The 23,438-nt window shown below is 44.1% G+C and overlaps 2 protein-coding genes across 2 annotated transcripts; both read right to left on the bottom strand.

The window, feature by feature from the left end:
- Window positions 1-408: 408 nt before the first annotated feature.
- Window positions 409-13,374, bottom strand: nfe2l1a (nfe2 like bZIP transcription factor 1a). Its single transcript, XM_069674889.1, has 8 exons — window positions 12,976-13,374; window positions 12,041-12,202; window positions 6,345-6,503; window positions 4,950-5,018; window positions 4,711-4,857; window positions 4,451-4,613; window positions 3,431-4,096; window positions 409-3,279 (listed from the first exon to the last, which is right to left on the bottom strand). The coding sequence occupies exons 1-8, from the start codon at window positions 13,246-13,248 to the stop codon at window positions 2,288-2,290; spliced, it is 2,631 nt and encodes an 876-aa protein (XP_069530990.1). The 5' UTR covers window positions 13,249-13,374; the 3' UTR covers window positions 409-2,287.
- Window positions 13,375-17,402: 4,028 nt separating this feature from the next.
- Window positions 17,403-21,877, bottom strand: praf2 (PRA1 domain family, member 2). The gene is made up of 3 exons (XM_069674856.1): window positions 21,697-21,877; window positions 20,442-20,659; window positions 17,403-20,185 (listed from the first exon to the last, which is right to left on the bottom strand). Exons 1-3 carry the CDS (start codon window positions 21,873-21,875, stop codon window positions 20,046-20,048), a joined length of 537 nt encoding a protein of 178 aa, XP_069530957.1. The 5' UTR covers window positions 21,876-21,877; the 3' UTR covers window positions 17,403-20,045.
- Between the last annotated feature and the right edge of the window lie 1,561 nt (window positions 21,878-23,438).

Below are 23,438 nucleotides of genomic sequence, written 5' to 3'. Positions count from 1 at the left end.
TAGCATACTACTGTCTTCAATGTAAACTGAAAAGCACTTTAAAGCACCAAATGTTGCCTTTCTTAATGCTTTAAAAGGTAGGGAACAATCAATGGGAGATGTCATGATTTCTACGCCAAGTGTTGACACTGATTTATAAAGAATTAGATTTTAAATAAAGAAATCTTCTACAATGTTTTACAAACACTTTGGAAAGCCAATTATTAGGCTAGTATTTAGACTCGTCTAAAAAAACATGGCCACAGTCTATATTTGCCGTCTTGTGACGTGTTTTTAAACAAAAGAGGAAGAAGCCACAAAAGTCAGACGCAGCTTTGTCTTCATTTGTACCTGTAAAGTTGAGCTGTTGGAGCGTGTGGACACCAGAGAGAGAACACGACTGACTCTGATGTTTTAGTTTCTTGACGTTTAACTTTTATTTCAGACGTTCTTGAGTTCCAGCAAGAACAGGTGTGCATTCACAAAAATCAGACCGATTAACAACAACCAACCAAATGGTTACCCAGCAGTGGTAGTGACGGACATGCAGGTTATTACAAGGTAAACAATTCAGACTGACTGCAAAGATACCTGCAGGTGTGTTGGGCGTTACAGTAGCTTGATTCTACAGTGAGATATCCAGCATGTTAAACAGTGAAACACCTGCTCACATATTTACAATTAGGGAAAATGATTTATAAATATGAAATAAGTCAAACTATAATATGTAATTAATTGCATTAATAGATGTTCAGCTCTCATAATGCAGTTTACCTACAGTACATGTAATGTGACTCTCTCTGGGCAGCGTCCTGCTCTTCTGTTTTAACAACCACCAGAGGGTGACACGCTGACACGCTGACTTCAAACATTCACACGTCAGCCTGTGACTTGGAGAAGTGTTAGAATCCTCAGTTACCTGTCTTTAATTTAAAGGCACACTGGGGGGGGTAATTGACATACAGTGAACTTTAACCTTTCAAAACAACTTCACTCCGTTGTCTAACTTTGCCCCCGTGTTAAAGATCTGCTGACAGTGATAACAGATCCTGTGTTTCATGTGTCGGTCATGTGGCTTTGAAACAGATTCACACTGTTTGTTCAAAATAAACCATTTCTATATTTTCACAGATCCAAAGGAAAGTAAAAAAAAAACATAAAAACACAAACGTGTGTATGGCACAGGTCGAACCCTTTAGTCTCCAGGAAAACAAAAACAACAGAAGGCACCTTTATGTGTAAAAAGAATCCTTTACTTATTCTCCATTAGGCCTTAAAACCTGGTCTGTTCCCCGTCCACTCTTATGGCCAGGACATGGTGGATGGAGATGAAGTCAGAAACTCAATAGCCCAATTTTTCTATCAGTGCCACATTTGCGATTCATGATGACACACCTTGTCACCTTGTTTCACCTTAAACCACATGGCCCGTCTTATTTTATATTTTTGTTCCTAATCTCAACAAATCCTCAGAGAGCAAAGGCAACAATGATTTCACACCTTTCACACCTGTTGCCATATTCTGAAACAGCTCATATAGACAAAGGTTTGCTTTCATGAGTCGTCCTTGATGCCTTCTAGTCGGTCAACTGGTCGAAAGGTTTCAGGAAACTGCCTGATTCAAAGTCGGTTTTACTTTTCCTAGAATTTCAGCGAAGTGGCCACCGTGGCAAATGTTCTTTTTGTAAACCGTCTGGGATCTGAACATGCCCAGGTTTGAACCCTTGACTCAAAGTCTTTACCCTGCTCGAGTGACACGACATCCTCCCAAGTCACAACCTCCCTTCCAGCATCCTCGGTGGCTCAGAGTCCTTGCAGTGTCTGCGATTGTCCGACTTCATCAGCTCACAGCCAGGATCCAGCCTGCTATCAGCCTGTTGGCTTGTTCAGCCTTATTTTCCCTGAGGCAGCTGATGGAAGAGAAAGCAGGATTGTGCAGAAGCGTCAAACTAGAATTTAAAATCGCTGGTCCCAGGTAATCTCTCACCTCGGCTAGATTTAGCTCAGACTTGAGTTCAGCTCTTTTGGAGCTCAAACAAGTCTTTTTTTTCTCCAGTGTATAAAGAGTTAATAAAGAATGGAGTGTAACACATCCTCTTTAAGGATAGCTTTTAGACTTCTGTAAACTCGATGATAACCTCCTCTTCCAAAGAAGAACTTTGTCCATCCAGCCTTCGACCAGTTCTCTTACTGAAAGCATCACGGTCAGGGGTATGTTCAGGTGTATGAAGATCTCATGGCAGCTTAAAGGACATTCCTTTGAAGCTAAATCTCTTTAATGTTCCTACGTTTCCAAGACTCCACATCTTCACTTCTTCTTGTCCCTCTGTTTCTTGCTGGTTTTTGTCAGCGGACGCACTGCGCCTGGTTGGCGTGAGGCCACTGAAACACTACCATCAGACTCAAAATCAAGCAGGTACTCCATGGCATCAAGCGGCCTCCCGTTCTCGTCCCTCAGCCTGGAAAACACGTCCTGGTACAAATTGTCCAGTTGACGCTTCATTTCCTGCAGTTTCCTCAGAGCTTCCTGTTTCTCTCGCACCAGCCGCGAACGGTAGCGCCTCAAACCTGAGACATTGTCCTTCAGTCCATGCAGCACGTCCAGTTTCCTCTTCCTGCAGTTCTGGGCAGCGATCTTGTTCTTACCGCGGCGTCTTATGTCCCTGACCAGGTTAAGCTGATCCTCACTGAGTTGGTATTTGGTCAGTAGGTCATTAAAGTCCTCCACTGGCAGATTAACAATCAGGTCAGTAGAGAAAGGGACTTTCAGGGCTTTTGCACGCCGCTCATCCCGGCTCCGCATTTTGCTGTCCGAGATGTGTCTGGAAGGGGCGCGATGATAAGGCTTTGCGTTGTCATGTCGCGGGATAGATTTGGAGTGTTTGGTGGGCATCTTTCCCAGGGATGGAGAGGAGGGGGGTGACCAGGGCTGGTTGTACGTGTGATCGTGTCCGACATGTTCCAGCCAAGGAAAGCCATTAAACATCTTCTGACTGCCAAAGGAAGGGGCGAAAGGTTTCTGCTCATCTGCAGGATACCCCCCTCCAACTGCCCCCATCTCCTCCTCGTCCAGCTCCTCCTGCTTTATGACCACCTCAACTTCCATTTCTGAACCAACCGACCCTTCTTCAGCATCTCCGTCCTCGTCGTCAGAGAAAGGACTTCCCACCGCTGACACGCAAGATGAAGATGAAGAGGAGGAAGAGGAGGAATAAGACGAGGCCTCTGAAGCACTTGGAGAAGCAGGGCTGTGGCTGAAGTCCAGAGACAGACCAGAGTCTGATTCTGCCTCATCCTCGTCTGTGAGAAGGGAACAAGGAAAAGTCAGGGTAAGTTCTACTGTTCAATAGAAAGTACTTGATCATTAGTGAGCTCTTTAAGGAAGCTCTATGGTTGCCCATTTGTCAGTTAGTCACTGTAAAAAGGGTCCATTGGCTCCCTGTTTGATTACCTTGTTGATGTCTTCTTGGTTGATCCTGATCGTCAGTGATCACCACGCTCGAGCCGGAGCGCTCATCAACTCTTCCACGTTCCTGTTCTGTTATTTCACGGTCGAGGTAGCCCTCCTCTTCCAGCCTTGCAGCCATCTCAGGACTGAATCCTTCCCCGAGAGCAAGGTCCAGCAATCTGATGTCCTCCAGGATGGAAGCATCCCCTAAAAGGTCGTTTAGTGGGCTAAGAAGGCCATCTTCATCCTCATGGTCCTCCTCGTCAAACAGGAACACAGAGGAGGGAGACGCATGGAGGTCTTGGGTCATACCATTCCCCTCTCGTTCTGGGGATGAGCTGAAACTGGAAGGTGTCACGGCACGTGCATGAAAGCTATTGAAGGGGTTTTCAGGGTAAGGGGCGTACTGTGAACTCGATCTGCCTTCCATATCCACAAGATCCTGCGTCAGCAGATTTATGTTGAAGGAGTTCTCTTCAGCATTTAGTCCCAGGCTGAAGTCTTCTGCAAGTAGGTCTGTGTGGTGTGGAGGTCTGTGCAAGGGAACCACAGAGCTTTCCAAAGTGTCCCTTGTGTTTAAGGACGAACTGTGGTCGTCCAGCTCTGCACTGGGGGTGAGTGAGAGCAGGGTCGGCTCCAGCTGCGATTGGCTTGGATGCCCCAACAAACCTAGAGACAAAGAGAGGACATGTTTAGGATCTGTAGGAGGATTCGTGGAACACTCAGGAAATAAGCAATACAACATTCCTCGCCAGAACTATTTTCTAACCACGGTGAAGCAGAGTTTGTTTCCCTGAAGAAAAAAGGGGGAAAGTCTGTAATGAGAGCAAAAAGGATGAAACGAACTGAAATACAATCCAAGAACACATCGGCTGTCGTCTTACAAGAATTTAGCTTTTTGATAATCGCTCTAAAAACAGAAGTGCGTTTGTAGACGTCGTCCATCAACTCAAGCTGATCACTGATTGATCACTTCATACTGTTCATGAATTAACACAAATGTCAGCGTTTGAATCCACTTACCGTGCTGTAGGGGATTCTCTGTTAAAAGGACGCTGTGATCGGCCTCTGTCACAGCATCGTCACGGCCGTTTGGATGCAGAGGTTCAGACCCGACACCCTGGATGGTCCCAGTGGGTCTTTGGTTCCGGTTGTGATCAAATAAAGTTGTGTCAACATCTGAGTTCTGGAAGGGAAGGATGAAAAGTTCATCTCAATTACTGTTCATTCCATTTTATTCTCTTTTGCAAATTGTAATTCATTTATTGCCGTTCTCCCGTCACCTCAGGCTCCATGATAGCCAACAGGTCCTGCCAGTGCAGCTCCAGGTCCACCGAAGGGTTCCCAGTGGGGATGATGGGGGGAAGCAGGCGCTCGCTTCCTGGAGGCAGATTCTCCTGGTCTCCCCCTCGACTGCCAACATCACGTAACTAAGACGAAAGAAAGAAAGAAACTGAGTACTCCTAAAGGTGAAGGTGGACACATCAGACTGGACTGGAGGAAAGAGGAAAAGAGGCCGTACCTGTTGATCTTCTGTGAAGGGAAACGTGTCCTCCAGCAGCCTCAAACACTCGTCGAAGGAGACAGAAGTCTGGAAATAGAGAGACGAGAGGAAAGAGGTTTAGGAAGAGGAGACGAGTAAACTCTGCAGGAGAACTGGTCCATTTTAAACCTTAATGGCCCCGCCCAACGATCAGGGGAGGAATCTGGTTTGCGGCCATGCTCCGTACGAATGAAGCAGTTTAATACTGTTTAATAAATATACGTATTGTTTAAGACAGAAGCCTTCTCAGTATCTTTCCAAAGGACAGGTCTATTTTCATCCCTCCTAATTGGTCTAAAAAGTCCCCTATCAGTCCGGCTCTGCTTTCCTCCTCAGGCTGGTAAATGACACATTTTCTGACTGGTTTCAGACAAGTTAAGAAAAAAAAGCCAAAAAATTAAACTGAAAATTTTTGGCTCTTTTCCGGTAACACCTTCGCAGCACCGTCCTGTGTCGTGACCCGGTCATCTCCCATGAAAGTCCCGTTTCCAAGAAGTACTTTCAGTCTGACCCACATGACTTCTAAGAAAACACATCTGTCCATCCTGTTACAAATCAGACACCTCTGAACTTTGACCTCTGACGAGCAGTGCTCTGTAAGAGAGGTGGATTCTGGGATTTTCCCAAACATCACAAAACTGACGGGACATTTCTTTTAGAGGCTTGTGAAGGTTTCAGGTGTGAGAAGGTGAATTATAATAACTTTACTGTCCACACTTTCAGCTGTTTCATCTTTCGTTTGTCACACATGAACTTGTGCCTGTAACATGTTGGGACGTACCGGGTGTAACAGGCACCCCGGGGTGGGTGCAGCTGTTTCAGGGTGTCACCAGCACTTTCTTTCTGCTGAGCTGGCAGCCGTCCAGCGTTTAAAAAGCTCAGATTCCAAGCATGACAGGCGCTCCGAGCGCCTCACACAACACTTACACAAGTTTACATCAGTCCACATGTCGGGCCGGTTCCACTGGCGCTGGGACTGTTCGGGTTTTTATCCTGAGACTGAAGCTGCCGTGATCCATCTTTCTACCTGCTTTTTATAGGGAGTAAAGTTCTCACAGTAACCTCACAACCTAAACCTTAACTTAACCTTAACTGCAGTCTTGCAATTTGCATACTTGTAAAACTGTCTTAGAGTTTCTGGAACATCTCTGTGGGACGTTAAAGTCGGAGGGCGTGTGTCACAGGTGTTGTACCTTTCTGAAACAGGTCGGGTCCAGGTGTGTGAAGATGTTAAAATAAACAGTGGTTGGATTTCTCTCTCAAAGACAACTTGAGCAGATATCAATAAACTATATTTTTCAAGTTTCATCATCACTCATTTAAAGGCATTAAAACAGGTAAATGATGAGACACCTGATCCCCACTGTGTCTCACCTGGTCTACTTCATCCTGAGTTAGCGCTCTGCTAGCACAGCTGTAGGAACCTCCTGGTCTTCCTCCTCCCGCTGTCCTCCTGTGGCGTCTCACCAGGTGTTCGTCCTCCTCCTCCTCGCCCAGAGCACCTCTGTGATGGAGAACATGATGTGTTCCTTCCTGCACAGAAACACGAGGTAGTCAACAAAGACAGAACACTACGGAGGCTCAGGTTTTATGACATACGACTTACAAATTTTACACATTGCCTTAAAACGGATGTCGGCCATTAAACAGTCCAACACACAGCCATCCTTTGCAATAAGCTAAGCTAAGCTAAGCTAAGCTAAGCAGCTTCTGGCTCCAGTTGTTTAGAGGTCTATAACAACTACAGCTCAGCTCAGCTCGGTCAACCTTAAATCTACGATCATTCGATTCTAAATGCTAAATTTGGATTGTTTTTTTGTCAGTTATGCTATGCTAACCTCTGTAGTAGTATAATACTGCGGTGCTGTCTTCTGTACCACCAGTCTGAATGTACAGAACATAAAGAGGCCTGATTTACCCACAGACGGACAGCCCGGCTCAGAATAACTTTAACCTTCTCCTGACCAGACCGGGGGCTTACGGACGAACCCAGAGACCTCAGCAGCTGGCCGGCAAGGACACGCATGTGGACTTTAACATGTGGGTCAATCCTGTGCACAGAGCCCTGACTTAACTACATGACTGAATGACAACAAGTGATTCATGCTTTTATTGTAAACTCGACACATCTTCTCATCACCACAGCCTGTCATCTTCTCTGCAGGGAAAAGCCGTCCTGACTCCTGCACAAGTAAGTCAGTGTATGACCAACAGTGAACGAGCTAACAGGCAGGCACAGACACAGCTAGCTGCTAACCAGTGCTAACATATAGATAAAATACTGAGTGTATAAACAGTGTGTGAGACGTGTTGGACGGTCTGTTAGTCCAATAAAGCGCACACACAGATTATCTGTCTGATATTTACATGAACAAATCTCCAAAAGGCTCCAACAGCACAAACACGGCCCAGAGGTTACGTTCAGTGACTGAGTTAGCTGAGGGGACACCTAGCAGACAGCTAGCAGCTCCCAGCTGTCACTCAAAGAGGCCACGCCCCTAATGACAAATCACTTTAAGCCTTAATATAATGTAAACAGGTGAGTTATATTAGAGTCAATTAGATGGCGGAGTTCATATGAGCAGGTTTGTGACGGGTAGAGCGAGAGGGGACTGTGTGTGTGTGTGTGTGTGTGTGTGTGTGTGTGTGTGTGTGTGTGTGTGTGCGTGTGCGTGCGTGTGCGTGCGTGTGCGTGCGTGTGCGTGTAGTAAACAGGAGGGATTGCAAAACTGAGGGATGTAAGTGTGTCGGGACGCAACATGCCGGTGATCAGGTTACAAAACAAGCTAGTCGGTCACAAGGCCAGGAAGCTAATAAAGTGTTTAGTGTGTGTGTGTGTGTGTGTGTGTGTGTGTGTGTGCGCGTGTGTGTGTGTGCACGTTTGTCATTTGATACATGAAGAGAATTCAAAAACACAGTTATATTAACTTTCAGTTTGACGGCGAGAGGGAAGCAGCCCGACATGAACTCAGGTCTGTATGTGCTGTATCGAGTTTGTACTGTCCTGTGTGTGTGTGTGTGTGTGTGTGTGTGTGTGTGTGTAGCAGGTAGTGTATCTACTGTCCAATCTGTTGTTAGATTAGCTTCAGCTGCAACTCCTCACAACGAGCTGAAACAGATAAACTCCAGTGAAATGAGGTTCTCATACGTGTGATCGGAACACTTTGATTTAAAGCCATTACGTAATCTCTTTCCCGACTTCAATAGCTGCTACACGTTCGAGGTGCTAAATTAAAGCTCTCCAGTTTGTTCTGTACGCTGTGTCAAACCGTACAGGAGAGACGGGCTGAGATAACTGGTTATAAACATTTTAAAGTTATCATTAATGTGTTTAAACACTCTGCTAAACGTACAGGTGAACTCTGTTAGAAAACAAGCTGTTAACAAGCGCACTCTTTCTACCAACCATTAAACTGAAAACAAAAGCGGTCAGTTCCCTCAAAGCCACGCTGAGGTGCATCTAAGGAAGCCTGACTTTAAAATGAAACTGCTTTAATCAGTGTGTTTACCGTCTTTAGTCTCTGTGTGTTTCGGAGGAGAGGACACGTCTGTAGATGATTCGGCTCCAGTTAAACCTTATTATCGATGAAAACTAAACAATTGTTTGAGACTCAGTTTGTAAAGTTTACAGCCTGACATGCTGCTGCTCTGTGCACAATGAAGCAGTACCTGCTTTCTCATTAAATCATTGCGCGTGTGTTCCCTTTATGAAACATCACTGTGGTTCTAAATTTAAGTGATTCAGCGCTTTGGGTATTAATTTATCTTCACTCACTTATTCAGAGGTGTAATCAGTGTAATTAACGACAATGAGCCAGAGGAGAGACACCCTGATACGACTCTGTTACACACTGTCTGCGTGTGAGTGTGTGCACATGTCTGGACTGCATGTGTAAGCCAATATGGGAGCTATTTACATACTGTACAGTCTGTTTGTTGGCACCGGCCTCTGTGTTAGGTCTGAGTGTGTGTAGGAGTCGTGTTTGTTACACTGTACATATGTAACACATTAATAAATATTTAAGAGCTCATATTATTGCATTTAATGGCACCAGACTAACCTGGTTCACAGTCTTATTTATCACATCATTCTTGGCTTGTGCACTATAAAGACGAATTTCCCGCGCATGCCGAAGTCGGCAACGGAGTTCCACAAGGTTCGATGCTTGGACCGATTCTTTTCACCTGACATATGCTGCCTCTAGGTAATATCACCTAAAGAAATCGCCATGAATGTTCATTGTTATGCAGATGATACTTAAATAAACTAATCAACCAAGCCGGATACACGATGCAGAAAAACTAGTCCATGCATTTGTTACTTCTAGGCTGGATTATTGTAACTCGTTACTATCAGGCTGCTGTAAGTCTCTAAAGACTCTTCAGCTTCCTGTAAAATCTAGAATAGAATTTAAAATCCTTCTTCTTACTTACAAAGCTCTTAATGGTCAGGCACCATCATATCTTAAAGAGCTCATAGTGCCATATTACCCCTCTAGAACATTGCGCTCCCAGGATGCAGGCCTGCTTGTGGTACCTAAAGTCTCTAAGAGTAGTGTTGGAGGTAGAGCCTTCAGTTACCAGGCCCCCCTCCTCTGGAACAATGTACGAGTCAAGGTCCGGGAGGCAGACACCCTCTCTTCTTTTAAGAGTTCAAACTTTCCTCTTTGATAAAGCTTATAGTTAGGCCTGGCTCAGGCTGGGACCAGAGTTATGCTGCTATAGGTTTAGACCGCGGGGGATCTGACACACCAAGCTCCTCTCTCTCTCTCTCTCTCTCTCTCTCTGTACCTGTACTTGTTCATGTCTCATTAATGCACGTCAATAACTTACTTTAATCATAATTCCTGTCTAACTGCTCATAACTGCTCTGTGTGAGCCTCAGGGCCCAGCATGCCCCCCCCCTTCAGACGCCCCTGAGTACATGATGTGCCGTACAGATTATTTTCAGTTTCAACATGTCTGTATCTGCAGTGAAGCACCCGACAGTCTTTCATAATTAGAACAGAAGTCCGTCACTCACTCAGATAGTGTTTGTGCTAAAGGCTGTCTTATGGCTCAAAGCTTGACCAGACATGTCTGAGGTGTTGCCATAAATAAACATGGCTCATGGTGTTTGTTCATGGAAGCAACACAGTTAAAGAAAACTTTTTCCCACAGATTAAAAGAGATGATTTATATATTTTGTCTTCCTTACATATTGCTACAGGACCTGGTCTCCCGCTGCCTTGATCTGTGACTTTTATGGTTCACATGGTTTGTTTGAATCCAACACAAGCATCTCCTGTGTTCTGAGAGGTAAAATTACTGTTTTTGTCAATGGAGTCTGGTGGCTTTGAAGAGAGGCTGCGAGCTAATCCTAAGGGTTAACTTAATGTTCTGACAGGCTCAGATTGTTATTCTGAGTGTGTGACAACATGACAGAAAGGATCCCTACAGAGATAGACCTTTTTGTTACAGAGGAAGATGATTGTTTTAACCACACACAGACGTTACATCGCTCTCTGCACACACACCAGACTCCATTCAGAAAAACAGGGATTTTACAGCACAGAATGGAGTTGCCAGTCTTCTGCTGCATTGATTGGTTAGATCGTTTGTGTGATTGAGAGTTACACAAATATTCGTAAATAGTCGTATTTGATTTAAACATTTTAAAAACACTGAAGTGACACAATAACACAAATAAACTCACAGATCGAGGCAGCAGGAGAGCAACAGCTCCTGTGTTCTGAGAGGTAAAATTACTGTTTTTATTAATGGAGTCTGGTGTGTTTGAGGAGAGCGATGTAACATCTGTTTCTGGGTAAATAAAGCATCTTAACTTTAACAAAAAGTAATGTTATGTTGTCAGGCACTTCTGAGCCTGTCAGTGGAAACAAGAAGAACTTTTAGTGGGACCAAAAGATCATGTTGTAAGTTATTTACACACCAAACATCTAAAAATAGGTCCAAGGTCAAAAACAATCATCAGGATTCCCCTTTCTCTCTTTGTGTATTCTCCACAACAGGGTGTTTCTATTTCAGCTAAACCGACTGTATTGCTTCATTTTCTGGGCGGAGTCTTCTGTGGTGAGGTTTCCTGGTGACTCATCCAGCTCTGACTCATTACCTCACATGACATAACAGACAGTAACAGTCAAAAATAAGAACAGCACTTTTGTCCACATCACTAGTTTATATAATTTATGTACAAATAGATTTCTGAATCTTCTGTTTGTTTGTAAATCTCTTCACTGCCGCTCGTGCTTTTTAAGAGCGTCAGTGCTTTTCGGACACACTTTGAGTTTCTGATTTTACAGGCTGACAGACCAGGAGCTGCCTCAAAGGTTCCTCAAGCTGTTGTCTGAGTTCCCCTGCGGCCCAAATACCGGGAAAGATTGGGAAAATTATTACAGAAGTGTTGCTCTAGTACTTTGACAAATGTCCCTGTGCTGTCAGAAAATATTCCCCCGCTACGAGGGAATCAAATGAAGTCCCTGAAACTTCATTCAGACCCTGGTCTCTGCTGTGGGAACTCTGAGCTCCTCCTAAAGCCCCCTCTCTGTTGGGAAAGTTCCTGCTTTAAAACGCAGCTTTAAAATCTTAATGACTGAATTTTAGCCTCTTGCAGCCGAACACTGACACACGCCTGTAGTTGGTCTATCTGAGAGATCCCGGTACCGAGCCTAGCAGAGCCGACCCTGACCTCGCTAACGGGTCGTTTAAGCTAACTACTGTTTTATTCTGTTTTTAACCAATCACGTCTTTGCTTTGACTTTGTGTAAAATTTGCTTCACTTTTCGTCTGAACACACCTTAACATTCAAAAACAAACTTCACTGACCGACCAGGTGTTCAGAGGTGAGAACAGGAACAGTTATGTCTCCAGGTGTGGTGAGCCAACACACAGAACTAAGCAGCTCATGAGCTTAGAGACGACAGCCTCACGGGGTTATGACACAAAGGTCGGCAGATATCGCTGGTCTGAACTAACCTTGTACCTGAACTAAACCGTGAAGGTATCTCTGCGTTTGAGTTCTTCTCATCGGGACCTTAAGTCTAAAACACCAAACATCTAAATCGTCGTACCTCCTCTTCCTCCTCCTCCTCCTCTTCGTCTTCATGCAGGGTAAAACCTGCAGGTCTGGGGTCCACAGGTGGAGCAGGTCGGTTTCCTTGGTCCGGACATGCAACAGGAAGAGGATCTGACTCCTGCTGGACCAGCCACGTCTCCAGCTCAGCGTGAGGAACCTGTGGAGATAAAAGTGACTACATTCAAACACCTTTCTTCTTTCTGGTGTTCCGACCAGACGCTCACGTGTGGGGGAGGTACAGAGTGAAAGACACAGACATTTTTAAATTTGGAACTATAACAACATTTTATCAGTGGGGAAAACTTTTATAAGAAATGGTGGCAAAGCAAAGACGTTCATGAAGGATAACTAATCATTATTTCATCCCTAAAGAATATCTTCCTTTTACGAACTCCTTTCATCCCGTAAAACATCTCAAACTTCAGTCACGACTTCTTTACAAGAGAAGTTTGACATTTTAGGAATTCTTCATTTTCTTGCAGCGAGTTGGAGAATTAGATTTATACCTCTACATGTCTGTGCGGTAAAATCAAGGCCCCAGCATGCACTGTATTAGCTTAGCTTAGCATAAAAACAGGAAACTGGGTGGATGAAAATTAGATAATAAATATAATTATTGTTTTGGGTAAAATGTTTGTGTTTAAAGCTCGATCAAGAATCAATTAGCACAACACAATCCATTCATCATCTACACCGCTTGTCCTGTTCAGGGTCACGGGGGGGGGCTGAAGCCTATCCCAGCTGTCATTGGGCGAGAGGCGGGGTTACACCTGGACTGTACCAAATAAAACTAACATTTGTAAGAGTCTCAGTTAAACTGTTCACAGCAACTCGAAAAACATCTATCAGTCTCAGTGCTGTCTACAGCAACACTAGTTCTGTCTGAGTGGTATAAAACAGGTAAAGGTGGAGATGGACGTGTTCCTCTACCTGCAGTCTGTCCAGGGACCGGACCCAGCCCAGCAGCCTCCGTGCCGTGAAGAACCCGTCCAGGTCAACGCTCTTGGGGTGCAGGTCATGGCCGTCCTCCAGGCGGTTTCTCAGGTTGTGGAACTGCGTCTGTGTCAGCGCCGAGGTCGGGCCCAGGATCATCTGGTGCCAGGAGGGGGGCTCCAGTCCCACGTCCACCATCACTCCACACAGGCTGAGCAGGATGGCCATCTGGATCAGGCCCTCAGTGAAGTATTTCTTTAGGTTCTTCATCGTCTCTGGAGACCTGCACAGGGTCCAGATCTCAGCTGGGACGATAGAAAGGGTCTCTTCTGTCTGCTGAGCTCCCTGTGGAAGGAGAGGGGCTGAAGAAGAACCAAACCCCCCCCTTCTTTTGGGTCAAGCAACTACAGAACTCTCCAAAAAAATCCTTGGGGAGTATTGTGGAGGGCAACACTTTCTAGTTACAGGTGCGCCGCATCAAAGTGCAGACGAAGCTGTTTGTGGGCTCAGTGACCCAAAAAAAATCACCTCCAAACTAAAATCTAAACGTGTGAATCTTCTATGTTCTCACAGGCGTGTCCAAGATCAACGGTTCTTCATGGAAACTTCTGCACCATCCTGTGAACAAGAGAGCAAAGCGTCTGAGTTATTGCACGTGTCGTTTGTCATGTAATATCTTCATATTACAAACCGAGTATCAGTTAATCTGCTCGTCTACCTAAAAGAGTATTTAAACATCTTTGTCCTGCTACTTTTACAACCGTTAAAGGTCTGAATCACAGGCTCCCTCTCTGTCGCCCCCTGCTGACTGGCTGCAGTATAGCTCATAAAGCCCGCCTCCTCCATGTTAACAGATGGGACATGAGTCAAACTATAAAATCAAAATACAAGTCAAATACATTTTTCTCAAACATGGTTTCTGTCATTATAGTTAGTTCTTATCATGCTGATTTATGTCCAAGTGTTCATTTTTCTGGCAAGTTTACTTTTAATTAGTTATTTGATGCTATAAAAAGGGGGTGTGGCCTCATGATTGACAGCTCTGTTGACAAATGGGGCTCCTGCAGCGTTCTGTTCCCGAGTAGCAGAGTAGAGGAGGAACGGCGAGAGGAACTAACACTAACACTACAGTCATTGAACTTTCCATCAGCGTGAATATCTGCTTCACAGGAGGTGGAGACGCGTCGGCCATCTTTATATATGGGCTGAACTCTTTGTAACTTTTGCCGTAATGTTTTCACTGTTTATAAAGTCCAACAGCTGGTGTGAATACCCCGGCCCTCGGCCATCACTGTGCTGGTGATAATAATAACGGCTCTACATTTATCACCACATATCTTCACTGTCAGAGAGGAGGCCGCTGAGAGCTCTGACAGTTTGTGTGAGCAGATAAGAAACACAGACGCTCTGACAGGGCAGAGCCGCCTGCATTAACCCTTTCACTTCGACCTACTTCTGGAACAGTCTAGAAAGGGCTTGGTAAGCACCTGCCCGCCCCGCGCCGCCTCACTGCAGCCACATGATGTAATGAAAGTGTTGCCTGGAAAAACCCTCTCTGCCTCCTCCCTGCACACACACTCTGGGTTTACTTTCATGCTATGGTAACCTGTTTACAGGAGCTGAAGTGGAACAGCTGACTGTACAGGAGTCTAAGACCGTTCACTTCCTCCTTCACACACAGGGGTATAAAATAACCTTTGTGTACTGTACTATAAACTAGAACAGGGTCTGGGCAGGTTGAATCTTGTTCGGAGAGGTCAGGAGTCAATCAGGGTCTCAGTGTTGCTTCACACCTACAGTCTGGAGTAACATTAGGAAGGTGGGGGCTTTTTGTTGTTGTTGTTTTGTGCTGTGTGTCACATAAACAAACAAAGACTACTTTCCGTCCAAGCAGACGATAAGGTTTTATTCTATTTAAATCTGTCACTGTGAAGAGTTCACAGAAAGTACCCGAGCGTCAGCAGCAACATCTACAGAAAGTGAAAACACTTCAAAGTACCCCGAGGTGTCACAGATCATTACTGGTGCACTAAAGGGTTTTATTGTAACATATTTCACAAACAGGAAGTTTTAATAACAGGCTGTGGGAGTCATGTATCTGTACTGTCCTTATTATGTAGAGCAAAGGTTACTACGTTTGTTTGAGAGCGTTAAAACATCCGGGTGATTGTTTGTTTTATAGTTTTATTTGTTCAGTATATATTTGGATTCATGTTGGTGCTTGTGTGTCCTTTGAGCCTGTTATAAGCTGTGAATATTCTCAATGCATCACAAATCAAACATCAGCCTGTCACTCAAATACAACACGTCCCTCAAAAAGAAGCAGAATAAAACCAAAGTATCAGTTCTGTGCTTAAATAAAACACTAACAGTCCAATAAATTAACATACGCGTCCTGTTTTATGAGTCTATTATTACTCCGCTGTGGTGTTCCGGTTGTTTTCCTCCCTGCGCGTGCACGTGAAGCTGAATCTGTGTGCAGATGATCCGGAGCAACAGGTTACACAATGTTTTCATCAGCAGAACACACTGAACTCATATCTGTCACACATGTAAGACCGGAGCGACGCAAACATCACGCAACGTTTCACTAAAACACGCACAGAAACACAGCAGTGACAGTTAATCCTGTAAACACAGAATCAGTGTGAAATAAACACACACACACACGCGCGTGCTGCTATAGAAACATCACAGGGTTATTCAAGTGATAACGGACAGTGTTTCTTACCGGAGTCTGTTGTTCACAGTGTTTCTCTCGCTCTCTGACTGTCCCGGCTTCAGTTTCTGTTCTGGTCACACCGGGTGGGTGGAGCCTATTTAAACGGACACGCCGTGATGACGTATCATAACTCCTCCCCGGAAAAATAGCACCGGGTGTTTATGTGCCTGTGTGTGAGAGTGTATCTGTGTGAGGCAATATTTACCCATGTGATCCCAAATATCCTTCAATGAACTGGAAGAGAAAACGATAAATCATTAAGAGCTGTTGCTGTAATCTGCTGTGAAACTTAGTGATGATAATAACAACAACTTTATTTATATTAACGTATATATATATATATTAACAAAAATAATGGTCAAACAAGGCCAGAAATATAGATTAGAAATAAAAGAATAAAAACAGAGCAAGAATAAATTAAGTAAATAAAAAAAACATTCGTCAAAAATTTTAACAAAAAAAAAGTTTTTAGAATAGATTTAGAAATATATATATTAGAAATGAAGGCAACACTTCAGTGCCAAAGCCTGCAGTTCCTCTGGTGTCCACTTGAGGCTGTCTCCAGCAGTGAGTCAGTCCCCATAGAGCCCCATGTTAAACTTTACAGCAGAAATAAACATGTTTACAGCCTGGTACAAAAAACAGTTTGGGTCTCTATAGCTCATTTCTCTCTTCATGACAACTGTACGGGGAGAATCTTTATACAGCTCACCTGTTTACATTATATTCAGGCTTACAGTGATCGCTCTTAGACTCTATTATAGACCCTCATTAACGAGCTAATAAGCTAGAGTATAAATACACATTGTGGATCGACTGTATATCTTTGTAAACTCTAAATATGGTCAAGACAAGATGGTGACGGCCAAGAAGTCACATCTGAGGCCAAATCTTGGTGCCTCACTCACGAAGGCTACCAGGCTCAGCGGTCCTACCTGGTAGCCTTCGTCCTGCCTAGACTACTAGCGCTGTTGGATCCTGGAACACCAGAGGGGACCCCTCCCTGGGCTAGCAGGATGGATCAGAGCCTCTCTCCTATCCTCTCCCCCTTGGGCGGCTGTGAACAGTGGCTCTCAATCGGAAGGTCGGGGGTTCGATACCCTGCCACTGTCACATGTCGAAGTGTCTCGACGTGTCCTTGAGCAAGACACTGATTGCCATTGCTCCAAACAAAGGCCGCTATGTCCGGAAATAGCAGCCTTTGCCAACAGGGTAAAGTTGGGTAAAGTGCGCGACAAATAAAATGCATTGTTATTATCAATCAAGTGTGTGTGTGCTCTTTTGTGTGTGTGTTTTTTCATATGTGTGAATGGATGAATGTGACGTGCAGCTTCGCCAGCATTCAGTGACCGAAGGCGAGAAAAAGGAGCTTTGCAAGTACAATCCATTTGTCTTGGTCTCCCTCCCTCTTTCTTTCCCCATTAAATCAACTCAAATATTCCATCAATAAACTATATGTATATAACATGAATGTTGAACACAAAAAAACATGAATTGCACCCGCGTTAGCCGAAAGGCTAGTTTTCAGCACTCGTCCCTTTTGCAGATGTTACTCTCCTCCTAAAACAACAGAAACAATTCAACAGGCAGAGTTTTTAGAAAAACACACGTTTGTGATGAAACATACAAAACAGACGTTAAACTTCACTTGTTCAGCGTTTCGTCCTCAGCAGCTCGATCAATAAACCGTCCATACACGGTGCAGTTCATCATTGTTTCTTTATTTAGAAAATCTTAAATAAATGTAACGACCAGCAAAAACATGATGTTGGTGAATCAAACACTTTTAGCTGGATGGAAGGCAACACTGAACATTCAGAGTCTCTACCTGTACAAAGTTACTAACTTGTTCTCTCTGCTCTCGTCTCAGTTCGTCCTGACTCGTGTTCCTGACTGAATGTGTGAAAGGATAATATCAAAGGTACAAAGACACAATGAGGGAATGATTCAAAAGGAAAACGCACAGGTAAAGAAAAGTTTGGAACCTCTAAGAGTCAGTAAATACTTTGGACAGAAACAAACTGTTCAAGAAAGAATCTTTCTCCAATGAATGACATAAAGAAGAGGACTAACAGAGGCAGGTGTTCAGGTGTTTAGTTTCCCTTTAAGGTTTAAACAAAGCGTTACACTTCAGCGTCTCACCGACAGGCAGCTTCTACACAACACAACACCTTCACTCTGCTTTTCTGGAATGGAGCAGTTTGCTATAAAACTTCTGAACATCCTTCTTTCATCGCGGTGAGTTCCCATCATTCTTAGCTCACAACAATCGTTCTTTAAAGAGCAGCTGGCCTCCATCTTTAAGTCCATCTGACCTCTGAGGTTTGTTATGGAGTGATGAGGGGGGTTAAGTCTAACTAAAAGTCAGAAAGTCTTTATTATAGATAAATAACTAAAATATATTAGGACTGTGGATGTGGGAACTCTGTGATAATTACTACAGTAGTTATGTTTAATTGGATCATTAAAACTTTGACCTAATGGGGGCGCTAGAGAACGAGTCTTTCTAATGTCCAGCAGGGGGCGGCTGTATAGAAGTCTATGAGAACATGCTCCTCCTCCTCTCCTGATGTATTCCCTCAGTAAACATGTTCCTGATGACTTTATGGTCTCAGTCTCTAGTTTCAAGTCTTCTTCAACACAGCATGATGTTCATTTAGTCACTGATGCTCCCATTGAGAGTCACACAGACCAGGAAGAGGGGAGGGGTTAGGGTGGGGCTACCTGTGATTGACAGGTCAATATCACAGCATCCTATCTCCAACCGGTTGTTCAAATATGGTCACTAACTGCTCCAAAAATCCAAGATGGCGACAACCAAACAGATAGTCCACAAACCAATGTGTGACATCACCGTGGCTACGTCCACTTCCTGTCTATGGTTGAATCGGTGGCATGGATTAAAATGGATCAAGTGTCGGCCCTGCTGCTTCACTGAACAGTGGTGATTCTGGTAATTAGGATTTAAGGGTTAGCTCCATTAAACTTCTCCCAGTCATCCTCCAGGGGGGGACGGGATGTGTCGCTCTGTGGGTGGAGCCTGTTTATTCTGGATACATAAAGACTTAAAGATGTGGGACTAGAACTGGGAGTCTAAAACAGGGGACGTGATTCCTTCATGTGTCACGTCTGCTCCTGTTGCTGCTCTATTAACAGACTGAAGTCACTGATTAGACGAGTCCTTCATATAAAACCTCTCATTTCTCTTCATTAAGTCACTTTATAATGCAACACAAAGTAATGTAAACACTTGATGAGTGCAGGTCCAGTTACTCTAACATCTACATGTTGTAGTTCTGCTCCTGTCTGTCTGTTTCACCTCCAGCTGACACATTACATATTTACAGGAGTCTTTTAATACAGATTATTTCCCCTCAAATTAGATATCGTGTTCCAGAAACATGAGATCATGTTTGTTATCTGAAATAATGTTTCGAGATTAAAGTAGAAACTGCTTCAGTAACAGGTAAATCACTTAAGAACAATGTAATGGGTTTATAAACGAAGACACTGGAGGGGAATATCCAGAACACAGATGAGCTTGAAAGAGGATCCTCAGTGTTTTAAACCAGGACCCTGTTTTTACATCATTTGGGGCCTGAATGACTCTGCTTGTTTCATCCTGCAGCAGTGACACAGGCTGTAATGTATGCAACATAATCCTGGATGGGTCAAAGGTCGCCCACTAAAAGTTCTTGTTGTTTCCACTGATAGGCTCAGATTGTTATTCTAAGTGTGTGACAACATGACAGAAAGGATCCCTACAGAGATAGACCTTTTTGTTACATCGCTCTCTGCACACACACCAGACTCCATTCATAAAAACACTGATTTAAGCTCTCAGAACACTGCAGTGCTTTGACCGATTAGTTTGTTTGTGTTGTTTTATGACTTTAGTGTTTTAAGTGGTTTGTTTGAATCCAACTCAAATCAAACTGTGCCAGGCAGACGAGCAGCTCCTGTGTGACCGCTGCTGCTCTCTTCAGAGACGCCAGACTCCATTGAAAAAACTGTTACTGCTGCTTGATCGGCTGCAAACGTTTCATAATACATTACATGTTTAAGGCTCTGTGGATATGTACATATGGCTATGAGAAAGCACACTTACAGAATGTAGTGCAAGAACTGAAACATATAACGTCAAGTTAAATAAAAAAACATGCTTATAGTGCAAAGTTTGTTCGTTTATCACATCAAACCAGATGTTTTGTTCCCGACTCTTTCTTTATACTTCCTTTTCTTTTTACGCTTCCTCTCGCCTGGCAGTAACTCCCTCCCTCCCTCTCCTTCCTACAAACCTCTCTCCCTGCCCCTACACAACTCCTCTTCCTCCTCCTCCTCCTCTCTACGACCCGGCCTCCTGCTCCTGTCCCAGCGCCTCTAACAGGAGTCCCATGGGTGTCCTCTTCAGACCGATGCTCTCCAGTTTGTTCTCCATCTTGTTCTTCAGGCTGCGCAGCCTCACCGACGCGTGGACCAGAACCACTGCGAGGAGACGGGACAAGAAGGAAGAAAACTCAAACAACTTCGTAAATGAAAATGAATGTGGAAGTATGAAGAGGATTAACAAAATATAAAATAATCGTTTAAAGATTTGTCAGATTCTAAGACAGCAGATATTTCACAGTTGGATTTATTTGGATCTGTCTGCTCGGCGCGCTGGGGTCCGCTTAATTTCATGCTTTGGCGGACTATGCAATTATGTACAGTACATGTGTGTGTCTGTGTGTGTGTGTCTCACTCAGTATAGGGAAGGCTATCCCGAACAGGAACACGGCCACGTCCCCCAGCACTGATATGAAGAGGTAACTGCACAGAAGAATGACCAGCACAGCGACTGTCGGGTGGTTTCTTCTGAAGCGGCGAATGGGAGCCTGATTCTCAGCGGCCCAGACGAAGCCCACAAACAACAAGGTGACCACCATCGCTCCGACCAACAGCTGGAAGGGATGGAAATACCTGAGAGGAAGGACACCAGCAAACAGGAAGTGATGAAAATACCTACCAGAATAAAAGGGGTGTAGGCTTGAATTAGAGAGGGAAAAGGCTGCTGGCGATGTGCAGCAACAAAACAACAAAGCCTGAACGACTCAACTGTGAGGAGTTTTTAACTTCTCGACTAAACTGAACGACGAAAGAAGCAAACCAGAACATCAGGAAGGTGAAGAGATTTTTCTTTAGACAACACTTCACACACGTACAGGACAGGTACGCACCAGCTGACTGACGGCCAGGTGAAGCAGTGAAAATATTCATAACTAAAGCTACTTAAGTACATGTTGCTCTGAACCCGTCCCAGTGGTACAAAGCAGCGACTACTGATTCCTACCTCGAACAAACACTTCTAAAAACTAACAACTAAAAGAATCTGAACTGTCCCTTTAACTGTAGTTTCAGCCATAACTGTGATCGTACCTCCTCTCGTCATCGAGTGTAAGGATGTAACAGAAACAGAAATGAGTCCACACCGTGTGACACGGCTGAGCATCATCTATATCCTCAACGACTTTACTTTATTTTAAATGAAAACGATATTTGATACTATTTTGTCTTTTTCTCTTATAAAACTTTATTTTAAACAATTTACTTTATTTAGACTTTACAACTGAAATGTCGACTTTCACTTTCTTCTTGAAATGCCAAAAATAAAAACTCTTCCTCTTTTGTCCTTAAGTGTGACCCTTAGATATTCTGTAATAATCAGAAACAAGATCACGTGGGGTTGAAATATATATCTTATTAAATGCTGCAAACTTGTGACTTCAAGCTAATTATCTGTAACTCTGGGAAACACCCTGATAATTAGATAACTAGACATTTAACCGGTTATTAATGTGACATCTGTTATGTTTGTGAAGACGCTGATTGAAAAACAGGAAGACGAGAAACATCAAAGTTCGCTGTCAGAGAAAAAGAGAGAAAGAGAGAGAGAGAGAGAGAGAGAGAGAGAGAGAGAGAGGAAGGGGGGGATGACCACGTCAGAGCACAGCACTCACCCCACCAGCAGCAGCAGCAGCAGCGCGCTCAGCAGGTAGTTGCTCTGGTAGTACAGCAGGTTGTTGATGATGCGGTTGTTCCAGCGGTCCAGGTTCCGCACGTCCGGCACCGCGAACCGGGCCGAGCTCAGGAGGAAGTCATCCAGGCTGCGGAGGGGTGGCGGCTGCACGCCGTCCATCTTTCCTCGACGATGATAAACTGTGTTTCCCAGAATGCAACGCGAAGGGAATAGGGGAGGACGTAAGGAGGAGGGTCGCTTAGTTTCTGACGAAGCGCGTTCACGAACGTCGAGAATGCGCTTTGAGACCTGAAGTTATGAGAGTACACGACGAAGTATTTGGACAAGTCATTGTAGTCCATCCAGTCCGTTTAAAGTCACTAATAATAAATATTTATTATAATAACTGTTAGACTGATGACGGGATGGAAGCGTATTCAGTGTTATATTATATTATCACACTTCACACTGTAAACTAGTGTCAGGAGGAAACAGTCAGAGCAGTCAGACTGTTTTATATGATTCTGCGTTTCTAGGAAACAGTCAAAATGTTTGAATAAAGATTTTTTGTTTTGAAAATGTCAACTTTATTGACAACATTTAAAACATTCAAAACAAAAACCCACTGATGAATTTTTTTCTCATGCCTAAAGACTTTTATTCTGAAAGGTCAACTTTAACACATTTCACATTTCGACTTTATTCTCAACCTTTGACCTTTTAATAAATATTTCAACCTGATTTTAACACATCGACTTTATTCTCCACATTTTGATTTTGTCTTTGTCCTTCTTTTTGTTTTATTGATGAAAGTTTAAAGTCAGAATCCAAACCAATCTTACTTTGAGCCGTATTAACCGATGTTTCGCCGTTTCTAACAAACGTGTTGTGATGAAAGAAGTAGCCGTATCCTCCAGCTCTGAAAAACGAAGCCAATGCAGAAGTGGCTCAAACCTGCATTCTTTCTTATGTCCAGCAGGGGGCGACTCCACTGGTTGTAAAAAGGAGTCTATGAGAAAATGGCCCTCGTTCTCTCCTGATTTATTCCCTCAGTCAACATTTTCCTAACAAGCTCATGATCCCAATCTCTAGTTCCAAGTCTTCTTAAACACAGCATGATGGTCATTTAGTTCCCATTGCCAGTGAAGTATCCTCCTGTTGCTATCTTTTCTGCTGCGTCACCGTCTGACGTCACAAACGTTCCAGAGACAGGGTTAGTAACCAGTGAAGGTGTTACGGTGGTTACGTCTTTATTGGATCTATTACTCATTCAGTCTGTTTATCAAACTTGGTGCCGACAATTCTGGAACAATGTTCGAGCGCTGCTCGGACGGAGACGGGTGGAGGTCGCATTAGTGACAGACGGAGCATAGCATCGCGCCGGAGAGGGGGCGGAGATTAGTGTGTCGACCCGGGTTTTGTGTTCTCATCAATGCCGATTGGGGCCGAGGCGATAGTTACCCGGGTCTACTGCAGAGTCATGTGACCCGGGTCTGAATACCCACTACGCAAAAAAGCCGCATGTTAGCGGGTTATTTGACCAGTGGGAAAGCAGCTTTAGAGTCACAGACACCATAAAGCAGGGGAGGGTTTAGGGCAGGGCTACCTGTGAGTGACAGGTCGCTACCAAGGTGAGCTAAAGAATGTGTTGTTCAGCGTTCAGTTGCATATCAAGACATGCTGAGGAGTCCAATGTTCATTTGTTCGCTATGTTTTTAAGTGTGATCTTCTAGCCAAAATGAG

Source organism: Semicossyphus pulcher, unplaced genomic scaffold, assembly GCF_022749685.1.
Source record: "Semicossyphus pulcher isolate SPU_LCO1_2020_fin unplaced genomic scaffold, fSemPul1.0.p SCAF_23, whole genome shotgun sequence".
Classification (NCBI taxonomy): domain Eukaryota; kingdom Metazoa; phylum Chordata; class Actinopteri; order Labriformes; family Labridae; genus Semicossyphus; species Semicossyphus pulcher.
The sequence above is the reverse complement of the archived record's forward strand: the minus strand, read 5'-3'. Positions and strand labels throughout refer to the sequence as shown.

Coding starts and splice junctions, on each gene's coding strand:
- nfe2l1a (XM_069674889.1), bottom strand. CDS start 13,248: ATGAAGAACCTAAAGAAATACTTCACTGAGGGCCTGATCCAGATGGCC. Junction 12,203..12,975: donor GGTCCCTGGACAGACTGCAG/GTAGAGGAACAC, acceptor TTATCTCCACAG/GTTCCTCACGCTGAGCTGGA. Junction 5,019..6,344: donor CTCAGGATGAAGTAGACCAG/GTGAGACACAGT, acceptor CTCTATTTCCAG/ACTTCTGTCTCCTTCGACGA.
- praf2 (XM_069674856.1), bottom strand. CDS start 21,875: ATGGACGGCGTGCAGCCGCCACCCCTCCGCAGCCTGGATGACTTCCTC. Junction 20,660..21,696: donor CTGCTGCTGCTGCTGGTGGG/GTGAGTGCTGTG, acceptor CCTTCCTCTCAG/GTATTTCCATCCCTTCCAGC. Junction 20,186..20,441: donor GATAGCCTTCCCTATACTGA/GTGAGACACACA, acceptor GTCTCCTCGCAG/TGGTTCTGGTCCACGCGTCG.